Below are 11491 nucleotides of genomic sequence, written 5' to 3'. Positions count from 1 at the left end.
CGTTCAACAATCAGGCAGGTCGTTGCGGCTATGTTTGTATGCCATACGTAATGATTTACCGGGCTGAGCATTTGGCAAAATGATCTAGAAGATAGGTCCCACCGGTTACACTGCTTGGATGTCAAAAACACGTGCCAAGTTGACACGTGTTTGCGGTAGACGTCTAGCAATCCATCCCTTCTTAGACCTTTCGATGCAATACCTTCGCTCGTTCTCTCTCTACTGTTTGGTGTGGCCCACCATTCACACCGCTCCGATAGAATACACAGGTGACACGTTGGCACGTGTGCTGGGGATGGACGACAAGTAGAAATATATGTAAACATGTACCATTCTCTTTTTAAAGAAGTGTAATTTCCTTGCACCGCTTTGTTTCATTTTTCAACTTCTCCTCCCTCTTTTCCATGAGGCCTGGTATTGTCGTCCGCGGACTACTGAGTGAATTTTGTACTCGCTTGTTGGGCCATGTGTATGGGATGATCAGAGCGGTTAAAGAGTTGAGTCCCACAATGAATGATCACTGGAAAAGTATGAATTCCCACATAGTACTATCCTAGCCATCAAATCTGTGGACAGATAAAGTAACATAATGGTCAACGGTTTAGATTCATCCAATTCATAAATGGTAAAAAATGGGACCGTCCTTGGCCTATACACCGTGGAACCTGAAGTCGGTCGACGTCGCCCATTTGATAAAAAATTATTACCCTCTCCTTTTAACATTCTATGTTTACTCTCTCTCTCTCTATACTTTTATACCTCTTTTATTAGTAGGTTTTGATGATCTCTCTCTCTCTATAAGCTTCCTCCTTTCCATCAATCTCCTCTCCTCCCCACCATGACAGACCCCTACTCCAATTTCTTCGAAGGAATTTACAACTTCAACCCTTTCTTCCAGCATCTCAGCTCCTCCAATCCCCACCCACCATCATATAACACCCACCCTCATCTTCCATCCTCACCACCCTCTCCACCTCTAAGAGAAGCTCTCCCACTCCTCAGCTTTTCTCCTATAAGACATAGAGAAGAAGAAGAACAAGAAGTGGAGGAAGATGATGAAGAAGAAGAAGAAGAGCCCTCATGTAATGCTATGGAAGAAGGTGAAGGAAATGAAGAAAGTAGTGTTACTGTGGCCCTACATATAGGGCTCCCTACACCCAGTGAAGCTGATCTCATCTCTGCTAGGGTAGGGAAAGAGGAAGGAGAAGGTCTTGTTTCAGGGAACTACCCTACAACCACTCTCAACAAGGGTCAGTACTGGATCCCTACCCCTTCTCAGATTCTCATTGGCCCTACACAGTTCTCATGTCCTGTTTGCTTCAAGACCTTCAACAGATACAACAATATGCAGGTATGTATGTGGGTATATAAATATATAATACCATGATACATGCTCTTTGATTTCACTTTTTTTATTATCTATTTTTATTTTTCTTTCCCTTATGGGTTTTGATTTTCTCCTCCTCCTTTCTTTTTTTTGTTCTTTTAATACGGGTTGTTGGTTTTGGAAGTTGAATGCATCTGGTCATTATGAGACTGAGATTAGGTACCTGTTTTCATGTATGTGATTGAACAACACAGGCAATGTTCCTGATGCTCTCAGGTACTTTGGAGTCTGTGTTTTTGGGCATTGGCAAGCGTGTCCAACTGAAGTTTTTACCAGTTTTTTTTCCAGGGTTCAGGTGATTTTTCAAAGAGCAGAACTCTCAAGCCTGCCCTTCAGTCCTTGTTCAAAATAGCACCCCACATGATCACCTACACATGGATTGTTGTCCTCCGTAAAACCATGAGATCTAGCCCATCATGCCCCCCCTTTTAAAATCCATTACTTTTATTCATACCAAAAAGAGAAAAATAGAAATATTCATTTATTTAACAGTTCTTTTCTTCTGTTTTACTTAACCAAATATAGCCCTGTTATCTATATCAATTAGGTTTTCTTGAAGAGGAAGGAGACCCACTTAAGCAGTGCTTCTTCTTAAGCACAGACATCTTTTCTTTTTAGATTTATCTAATTGCTAGTGATTCCACAGTTACAAGGTCTGCGATTTCTTTTGAATTCCATCAAAACAAACAAGCAATAGGTCCTTGCATCAACAAGCTACAAAAATACCACAAGAAGGAATTATGTACAAAACAATGACTATCTTTCTTCACATAATAATATGACTCTTTTCATCATACATGACTACTTTTAAAAAATCCAGCGATAGCTTCTAAATTGAATTCTCACGATTTTTTAAATTATTTATTCTTGGATGGGTTAATTCTCATGATTTCAACAGACTCATAACGAAAAACTTGAAGCAAGAGTTCTACTCCTCTTTATTACATTCCAAATTCTTCCTTTATGGAAATTGGGTATTGATTTTATGATATATAATTTGTGTGTTTTTTTTAAATTGGGAATTTCAGATGCATATGTGGGGGCATGGATCTCAATATAGGAAAGGGCCTGAATCTCTACGAGGCACTCAGCCCACAGCCATGCTTAGGCTTCCTTGCTATTGCTGTGCACCTGGGTGCAGGAACAACATAGATCACCCAAGATCAAAGCCACTGAAGGATTTCAGAACCCTTCAGACCCACTACAAGAGGAAACATGGAATCAAGCCCTTCATGTGTCGGAAATGCGGCAAGGCCTTTGCGGTGAGGGGCGACTGGAGAACACATGAGAAGAACTGTGGGAAGCTGTGGTACTGCATCTGCGGGTCTGATTTTAAGCACAAGAGATCTCTCAAGGACCACATTAAAGCCTTTGGCCGCGGCCATGCAGCTTATGGGATCAACTGCTGCTTTGAAGAAGATGAACCTGCTTCTGAAATCGAACAAGATGAATCATCACACTGATGAAAAGAGATGAGTTATGTTCGACCTAAACTAGTGGGTTTCATCCTAAGTAACAACCCTTCTAATATCTACTTAATTAACTTTGTGGGTGACTTTTTTTGTGTTTTTTTTTGGGTCTAAAGTACTAAACCAAAATACAACAATGTCAGACTCATTTCGTGTAAATCCAGTTTGCTTTCATCTCATGTCAATGGAATGTGGATGGATGCCTTTGCCTTTACCTTCCTTCTTTGATACAATGCCATTGATGAACCGTCTCTCTCTCTTTTTTTTTTCGCTTTCTTTCTTTCTTTCTTTTTTTACTTTATTTATTTATTTTTTTAATGAACTGTCATCTACTCCTCTCTCCATAATCCTTTGCTAGTCTCTCATCTTTATCATTTTCTTTCAACGATAAACTCGATCCTCTAAGCAAAAAGCCGATGAGGTTATAGTCTTATTAATGAATTTAAAGCTCATATCTTTGAATGGCTTCATTTCTTACATTTCTAACCTTTTTCTCTCTTCTGAAGGAGTTAAAGCTTACCAACACATGTAGAAAGAATCAGTAAGAAAGAAAATTGTCAAGATAAGAGGGTTCTCATTAATTTGATATTTCCAATTTAATTTCCTATTTATCTCTTTTTTAGTCTTGCCTAACTTTCATTTGTAACTTAATCTCTTCTCTTACATGTATTTGGAAATAATTACTGGATAAGATTCTAGATGGCAGATTTATTCTACTTTTAGAAGGGCTCTCTCTCTCTCTCTCTCTCTCTCTCTCTCTCTCTCTCTCTCTCTCTCTCCTGCCTGGCATACCAACAAGGGGCTGTCAACGATAACCTCCCTACAGAATAAAACCCATGAGTATATTTCCTACCAAATGCAGTTGGATAGGCTTTTCAACCTGCAAATACATCAGCTTTTAGGTGAATATGATGCTTTGCTTTAGGTAGTGGGATGTGGGTTTGTTGATGGATGGAACATATACCATGTGAGATTCACTGGCATGGAATTCAAATCAAATGATCAGCTTGAGAGAGAGAGAGAGAGAGAGAGAGAGAGAAGATAGTAAAGCGGTGGTAATGAATACAAAGGGACATGCTCAGGAGTTGGAGGTTGGATTATGGAGGCAATCTTTTTGTTCAACGAATAGTCAATAGAGAGAAATCAGTCAAAGATGGCTTTTGAAACGTCATTTCAACCACAATCAACCCATTATTAGTCGTGTTTGAATGTATGCATGTATTATGTACTGTAAGGATGGCATCAGTATATGAAGCAAGATAACCAACAGTATCTGAGCCCACACCTGCTCATATTTCAGCTTTTCATCCTGACCATTTATGTTATTCTTTACTCTTTATACTTTTCTTTCCTTTGCCTTCATTGTAATGCATAGATTTGTTCTGCAGCAAATGCCTGCTCGCTACTTTTATTGTCGTCCTCGTCGATGATCCGACTGTATATGTTGTTGTTGTTTTTGTCATTGTTGTGGTAGCTGTTGACGATATGGCTGTGCATATATGCATTACTTAAAATTGAGTTTATCTTATTTTATTTATTTGTAATTATGTATTGGAGACCCTATTTTTTTTTTATTAATGGTAATAAAGATATAACCAATTATTTATATAAAGTACGATCTCTATTATGTAAGTGCTATTAACTAAAATGAGAAGAAACTCATTTTTAAGTGGCAACAAAACATGCCCTAATAATGTTATTTCCATGATTGTTGTTGTTAACAATCTACATTTCTCACTTATCTCATAAGAGAACTACACTTTCCATTTCCTACTACCTCTCTCTCTCTCTCTCTCTCTCTCTCTCTCTCAATGCAGGGAAACCAATTAAAAAGAAAAGGGTCTCTTTCAGAACTCAAATGCTCAAACTTGTGGTGTACAAAAAATGGTTTTGAGGGGGTATTAGTTAAATCCACAAAAACCAGTCCAAATCATGTTGAGTTTTTCTTTACTAAGATGCATGACAAGAGAGGAGGAATGGGCTTAAAAGATTCTCTCTCTCTCTCACACACACACACACACACACACACACACAAATGCAATGAGCTCTATTTTGCCAACACCAAGTGTATCATACTCAAAGATAAGGTGTAAAAAAGAAGACTGTTGAAGGGGTATTTGTTGAGTTGTATTTAATAAGGGAGAGATGCACGGGAGAAATTGGGGACTTACAAGACTATCTCCCACATGCTAACATCCCTATTCAATGTCTCCCATTTTCGCCTTCTGCAAATCCCAATACCCACTTTTTTTAATTTTTTATTTTCCTTCTATACGTACATTCCTGTCTACCATGACATAACACCCTCTCTTTCTCTGTGTATTATCCGTATTACCACACACTTGGAGACAGCTTGTCTCCCCTGAGCCTATTCACGACGCTTTCTGTTTGGCCATGGTACCGACACGCAGGAGATTTCACACTCACAGTCACAAATCTCGTTCTCCGCAATTTCTCGGTAGATTTTCGAGTTTTAAGGTTTTTCTCGGGACATTTTCTTCCTGAAAATAAAAATATTTTAAAATATTTAATATAAATTACTATATATATATATATAACAAATTCCCATATATTTTTACTATTTCTGCGTTAAGCTCATGATTTTGAAAATCTTGCAATAATATTTTATTATCATCATGACATTTTCAAAATCTCAGTTGTTTTTGTCACACCGTTCATACTCATTCTCTCCGTGGCAGTTTGACAAAGATTGCTGATATTTTGAAAATCTTACAATAGTAAAGTACATTATTACAGATTTTCAAAATAGAGGCGAGTTTTAAATTATTTTCTTTTTATCACAATGCTAACACAAAAAAAATTGTAAAACCCTCGATAATTTACTAGATAATTTTGTATTTAAAATTTTAATTTATTTTTTAATTTATAATAAATATTATAAATTTTATTTATAACAAGAACGAGATTTGTCCTATTAAATTCACCAAGATATAGGTAGGTAATTTCTCTGCATTTGTCCATATTACCATAAATCTATACCGTATCTGCTAGTATATATAAACCCTTGGGATGAGCAGTGCACGTGGCAGCTTGAATTATCAAGCAGGTCCATTCATCCACTGGACCCCAATAACATAGTTTTCAAAAATCAAACTCATCACACGATCTTATCCATTGCTTTCCTTTTGACCATCTAACTATTTACATTTTCCATTTTGCCTTACTAGCTATTGATAAGATGGATAGAAATGTACAACAGGTGTATGTTTTTTATACATATGCTATCTATGCCATAACCCAATATTTATTTATTTTTTTGTTTGAAATAAAAATTTTATTCAATGAAGATTATCAACACACATTAATATAAAAAGGGTGGGGCCCCACCTATCATATGAGCCCATATAAAGAGAATCCCACCCCAAAGCAGCCCAGTAAAGGAGATATGGAAGAATACACCTCTCCACGGAGAGTCAACCCTCCCCTCCCTTATGCCATAACCCTATATATAAATGGACTCAAATGATGCCTTTGCTATATTCCGTCCTATCTATATAATATCCCTCAACCGAGTTATTGGGAAAAGTTGGAAAATTCTACAGGAATCCAGCCCTAGACTGTTAGCTGAGCTGGTAGGCTTCAAGCCATGATTGCCTTAGCTTATCTTACAATGCATTGAGGTTCTTCTAACTTCCAACTCTACCAAAATAAGATGAAACAACAAAAACTGAATGGAATCCGATTTGCCTTTTTCTTTTTTTTCTTTTTTTCTTCTTTTTTTTTTTTCCTTTTGTTGGGCCTTGGAGCCAAAACTCAGTCCGATCCAACAGTATAGTTAGGTCACATCACATGGAGTGGAGACAGTGATCACGGAAGCTTTCTGGATGTTGTGAAAGGCCCGCCATAGATTTTATATGCCTTCCAGCTTGTACACCAGGTGCGTCTCACGTGGGTGAAGAGACGGTCTAAAAATCAGACAGGTAAAAGCCACAAAAGTGTAAATTTAGAGGATTCTGGTACGATTTTACGATATTCCCCATGTTGTTGAGCACTTTACGTTTGGATCGAGCTACTTTTTGGGACGTACGTTTTAGGTCAGGGAGGTTCACTTGATGGATGGCGTGGATTTTACAAAAATGTTACTGTGGGCTCCCAAGACCTCAGGCGTTGCATCAAATGGCTGCAGCATTTGTCAGGAATTTGGTTACCTGCTGGTATGGGAAAATGTGAGCAGACCTGGCAAACCAAGCCAGGAAGAGCAGACGTCCGAAGACCTGCGGCCTTGGATGGGCCGAGCCAAGCTCTCGTCAGGCTCTCCTCAGAAGACCTATGACCTTGAATCAGCCAAGGCATCCTCGATCTAGAGGCTGAGAACTAAACCTAGAATAGGCACGCTCAACGGACTCCAACCCCCTCACTCCGACTAATGGGATCCGATCGTAAACTCGGACAGATTGAATCTGAGTCTGGATAAGGTCAGTCCGATCACGAGCTCGGGGAACCAAGTTGTGGATTAACCCAAGTATGGACGTGGGCGAAGATCACGCCCGTGGATATGCCCCATTAAGGCATATAGGAGAATGATCCGGCGCACGATCCAAAGATAACGGCCGATATCTCCGCACGCGCGACATCCGTTTGATTGAGTAAATCGTGCCAAGATCGACGGCCATGATCCATTCGTCTCACAGGTATAAATACTAGAGAAACCCATTGCAACAGGTACACAATATCTCGCACCTCTCATCTACTCTACATAACTTAGACCCAGTTTCTCTAGCCTAACTTTGGCATCGGAGGGTCCCTTGTTTGAGCTAGGTTCTCCTTTGTTGACCGCTTTGTGCAGGACTAGGGCGTGGTGGACCAAGGCACGGTGGAAGGTGTTCCATATTCTTGCATCAACATTTTTGGTGCCGTCTATGAGAATTCAAGCAAAAAAGCTAGAAAACTTTACCAGAAATGGCGAGAGGAAAGAAGAATGTAATAACAGTGGAACCCGAGCCGAGCGGACAGCATCAATCGTCTTCACTGTTGCATACTGAATCGGCTCCGATAGGGCAGTCCCAGCGAACTCGGAGCCGATGAGGGAAATACAAAGCACTGTAAAATGAAGTTCAGATGCTGAAGGATGAGATCAATCGGATTAAGACAAAATAAAGTCAGCAGCTGCCTCTCAACCTAGTGGAAGCGGCCCCGACACCCGAGGAACTACCGCACCAAGTAAGTCCTCAGGTCAGGACGCCCCAAGATCAGTCCACCCGAGCTCCCAATCCTACGCAAAATGCCGCGTCACAAAACCAATCTGTCCGAGCTCCTAATCTAACACCAAATGCAGCATCCTAGAATCAGTCTGCCCGAGTCCCAGATCCTACTCAGAACGAGGAATTGTCCTACGTATCCGCAACCTCGACTTTGGCCCCAACCGACCTCCGCCATTGGCTGGAGAGAAGAAGACAGGACAGAACACCCGAGTTGGAGGCTCCACAAGAAGCAGTGGCGGAGAATCAAAACCCATGGGAAGCTCAGCTTAAGGAGCTCCGCAACCAGATTAACACATTATAGCAGAACCAACAGCCGACCGCCGTCCCAACCGCTATACATGCGATGATGGAAGAGATCGAACCTCCCTTCACTGCCAACATTATGGCCGAGGTGTTACCTCCGAGGTTCAGCATGCCTCCTGTCATCCAGTATTCGGAGTTTGGGGACCCAACCGAACATGTCGAATCCTATAGATCTTGGATGGAGATCCAGTCAGCTTCGGAGGCAATGATGTGCAGACCCTTCTTGATAACTCTAAATGGGTCGGCAAGGAACTGATATCGACAACTCAAGCCGAACTCCATCAATAGTTTTGCCGAGCTGAGCAGGTTATTCCTAACTCAGTTTATCATCGGCAAGAAGAGTCGTGAATCGTGTACTCATCTTCTTACCCTCAAACAGAAGAGTAGGGAGTTACTGAAGGATTACATCTCCTGCTTCAATGAGGAAGACCTGCAAGTAGACGGCTATGACGACAAGATGGCGTTGTCCTCCATGATTAATGGGCTCAAGGAAGGGAAATTCCTATTCTCCATAGGAAAAAATTTCCCGAGTACCTTGGGCGAACTCATGAGCCGAGCCCAGAAATACACGAATGCTGAAGAGTTCTTCAGTTCTCGTAAGAGCAATCAAGCTCTCGAACAATCATCCAAGGGAAAGAGGCAGTTGTCCCTTTCGAGATAGGCCTCCCCACTGCGCGAGTAAGGAACTATCAGGAAGACCAGAATGCCGAGCAAGTTACAGTAAACCTCGACTTGATTGAGGAAGCACGAGACGTCACCAAACTCAAAGTCGCAGCTCGGCATCAGCAAGTCACTCGTTTTTACAACCCCAAAGTTCGAACGAGGCAATTTTGACAAGGAGACTTGGTCCTTCGTCGCGTCTTCCAGAATACTACAGAACCCGGAGTAGGGTCCCTGGGCCTAAACTGGGAGGGACCCTACCAGGTAGTCGGCTCGGCAAAGCCAGGATCTTATTGCCTGAAGGATTTGGAGGGACGATCACTACCCCATCCCTAGAATGCCGAGCACCTGAAAATCTACTACCCATAAGGGTAAAGCAATATATGGGTCAGCTCGACTTGCTGTGTCGACTTTAGATTATCTACTTTCTACTTTAATAAAGAATTGTCTACTAACTACTTTAGATTATTTACTAAATGATCACCATAACATCTGAGTATGCTACGAATGATCATTTCTCATGTGCAGAAATAATATCCTTCGATGAGCCGACCCCTTAAAGAAGAGGTCGGCCCATCATTCTACAAACTCTGCAAAAATAATCAATCACAGATTAAAAAGTCAAAAATCATCATCCAAATATCCATTGTAAAAAAAAAGTAAAAATGTTTCATTCCCTCCAAGTAGATGGGCCAGTTGCTGAGCTAGGGGGTTGAGCATCGAAGTCCTTTTCGGGGGTGGCTGGGGTGTCTCTGGCCTCTTGCGCATCGGTTGGAGTTGCTTCAGCCCCATCCGCAACCAGAGGATCGAGGTTGATGTTAGGGTGCAGCTCTTGGACGTCGGTAAGGCAGGCGTCGTAAGCAGTGTTGTAGGCGTGGAGATACAATTTACCTAATTCTCCGGATCTCTCCGATGGTTCCCTGTACTCCTCCACTGTTGCAATAGCCCTAGAGGCTGCCAAACCCTCGAGCTCCGCCCGCTACTTGTCTAGCTCCACAGCAGCCCAAGCCTCAAGGACAGCCCTCTGCTGGGTCAGCCCTTCGGCAGCTTCACGTTTCACCCTCCTGAGGTCGTCCGAGAGTTGTGCATTGTCCGCCTCTACACGCTCGACGGAAGCCTCCATGCACTCAACAACACTTTTTAGATGCACGAGCTTAGGCTCAGCTACATCCAAGCGAGCTTGGAGTTGGTGACCTCACCGTAAAGCGTTAGCTCCCTCGCCCGACCTTCCTCCACGAGCCTCTTCAGCTCCTCTCGCTCGCTAGCTGAAGCTTCTAAGAGCTTCTCGAGCTCGACCTTGTCCACTTCAAGCCGACCTATCTCCCTCAACCTGTCTTTGACTACTACGAACATTGGCAACGATTGATAGCAGACCGAGGTGTAATCATTCTTGAACGAGTCATAAGCACGGGAGATGGTGCTGGTAATGGACGACTCGGGCACGTGTTTGGCCGCCCACTTGTTCAGCAGCGACATGTGGTAGCCGGTAGGAAAAGTCTTTAGAGGGGTAGGCTCAGCCGTCCTCCCCACCCTGTTAGCCTCGGAGGCTTGAGCCTTAACCTCGGGCATGGAAGTATACCCGACCAAGGCATCAATCCTACTAGCCAGGAAATCGACCTCGGCGACGGTAAGACGTGCAACAGAGCGAGCAGGGGCCTCAGAATCTCCCTCATGGTGAGAGAAATCAGCTTCAGGAGTCTCTACAACAACTTCTCTCCTGATCCCAAGAGGACAAGCAGGAATTGCAGGGGGAGCCTCGGAGGGTTGCCCCTCAGGAGTTGGAGTCGGAATGGTTATGGGCTCGACTCTGGCTGGGGCTTCGGGGGCTTGTGCAGGCTTGGCTTTGGTTGAGGCAGGCTCTGCAATAGGAGCCTTCTTCCTTTTGGGCGTCACCTTCGTCCTCAGTTCGGCAGCCAGGACCACACTCATGGGAGGGTGCACTACGGTTGTCCTCTTCCTCTTAGAGTCAGATGCTTCGGTCATTCCTGCTCAAAAGAAGAAGGGAGTCAGTCTAAGCAAAATCTACGAAAGAATCCTCAGACAGTCATAACGCCTACCCCGCTTACCCAGAGCAAAAGGATGAGGCAAAAATCTACAGAAGCCTGATGACACGAGGTTATCCCACTAATGAGGTCATGTCAAATGTGTTGTTCTTCACCGAGCACCCGAGCTCTAGCCACCTGGGCTTGGTGGAGAGGAGTAAGATCGGGGATCCCTTTCGGTTGGACTACAAGCAGAGGCAGAAGACAAATTAAAACACGGAAAGACGAGTCAGACGTAAAAATGCGACACAAAATAAAAAGATGTTTAACCTGGATTGGAGAATTTTGTAGGAACTTAGACCCGTAGGCTATTGATCTCAACAGCAGGTGCTTCCCATTCCCTCGAGGCCCAGAACCACTTACCTTTCCAATCTTTATTGAAGGAAGGAAGTCAAGTTATAAGACTTG

General features: G+C 42.6%; 1 protein-coding gene across 1 annotated transcript; it reads left to right on the top strand.

Annotated features, from left to right (window-relative positions):
- The first annotated feature begins 744 nt into the window (after window positions 1-744).
- LOC131221000 (zinc finger protein WIP2-like) lies at window positions 745-3572 on the top strand. Its single transcript, XM_058216058.1, has 2 exons — window positions 745-1351; window positions 2416-3572. Exons 1-2 carry the CDS (start codon window positions 839-841, stop codon window positions 2848-2850), a joined length of 948 nt encoding a protein of 315 aa, XP_058072041.1. The 5' UTR covers window positions 745-838; the 3' UTR covers window positions 2851-3572.
- The last annotated feature ends 7919 nt before the right edge of the window (window positions 3573-11491 follow it).

Source organism: Magnolia sinica, chromosome 1 (assembly GCF_029962835.1).
Source record: "Magnolia sinica isolate HGM2019 chromosome 1, MsV1, whole genome shotgun sequence".
Classification (NCBI taxonomy): Eukaryota; Viridiplantae; Streptophyta; class Magnoliopsida; order Magnoliales; family Magnoliaceae; genus Magnolia; species Magnolia sinica.
Note: the sequence above shows the minus strand (reverse complement) of the source record. Positions and strands in the feature narration are given on the sequence as shown.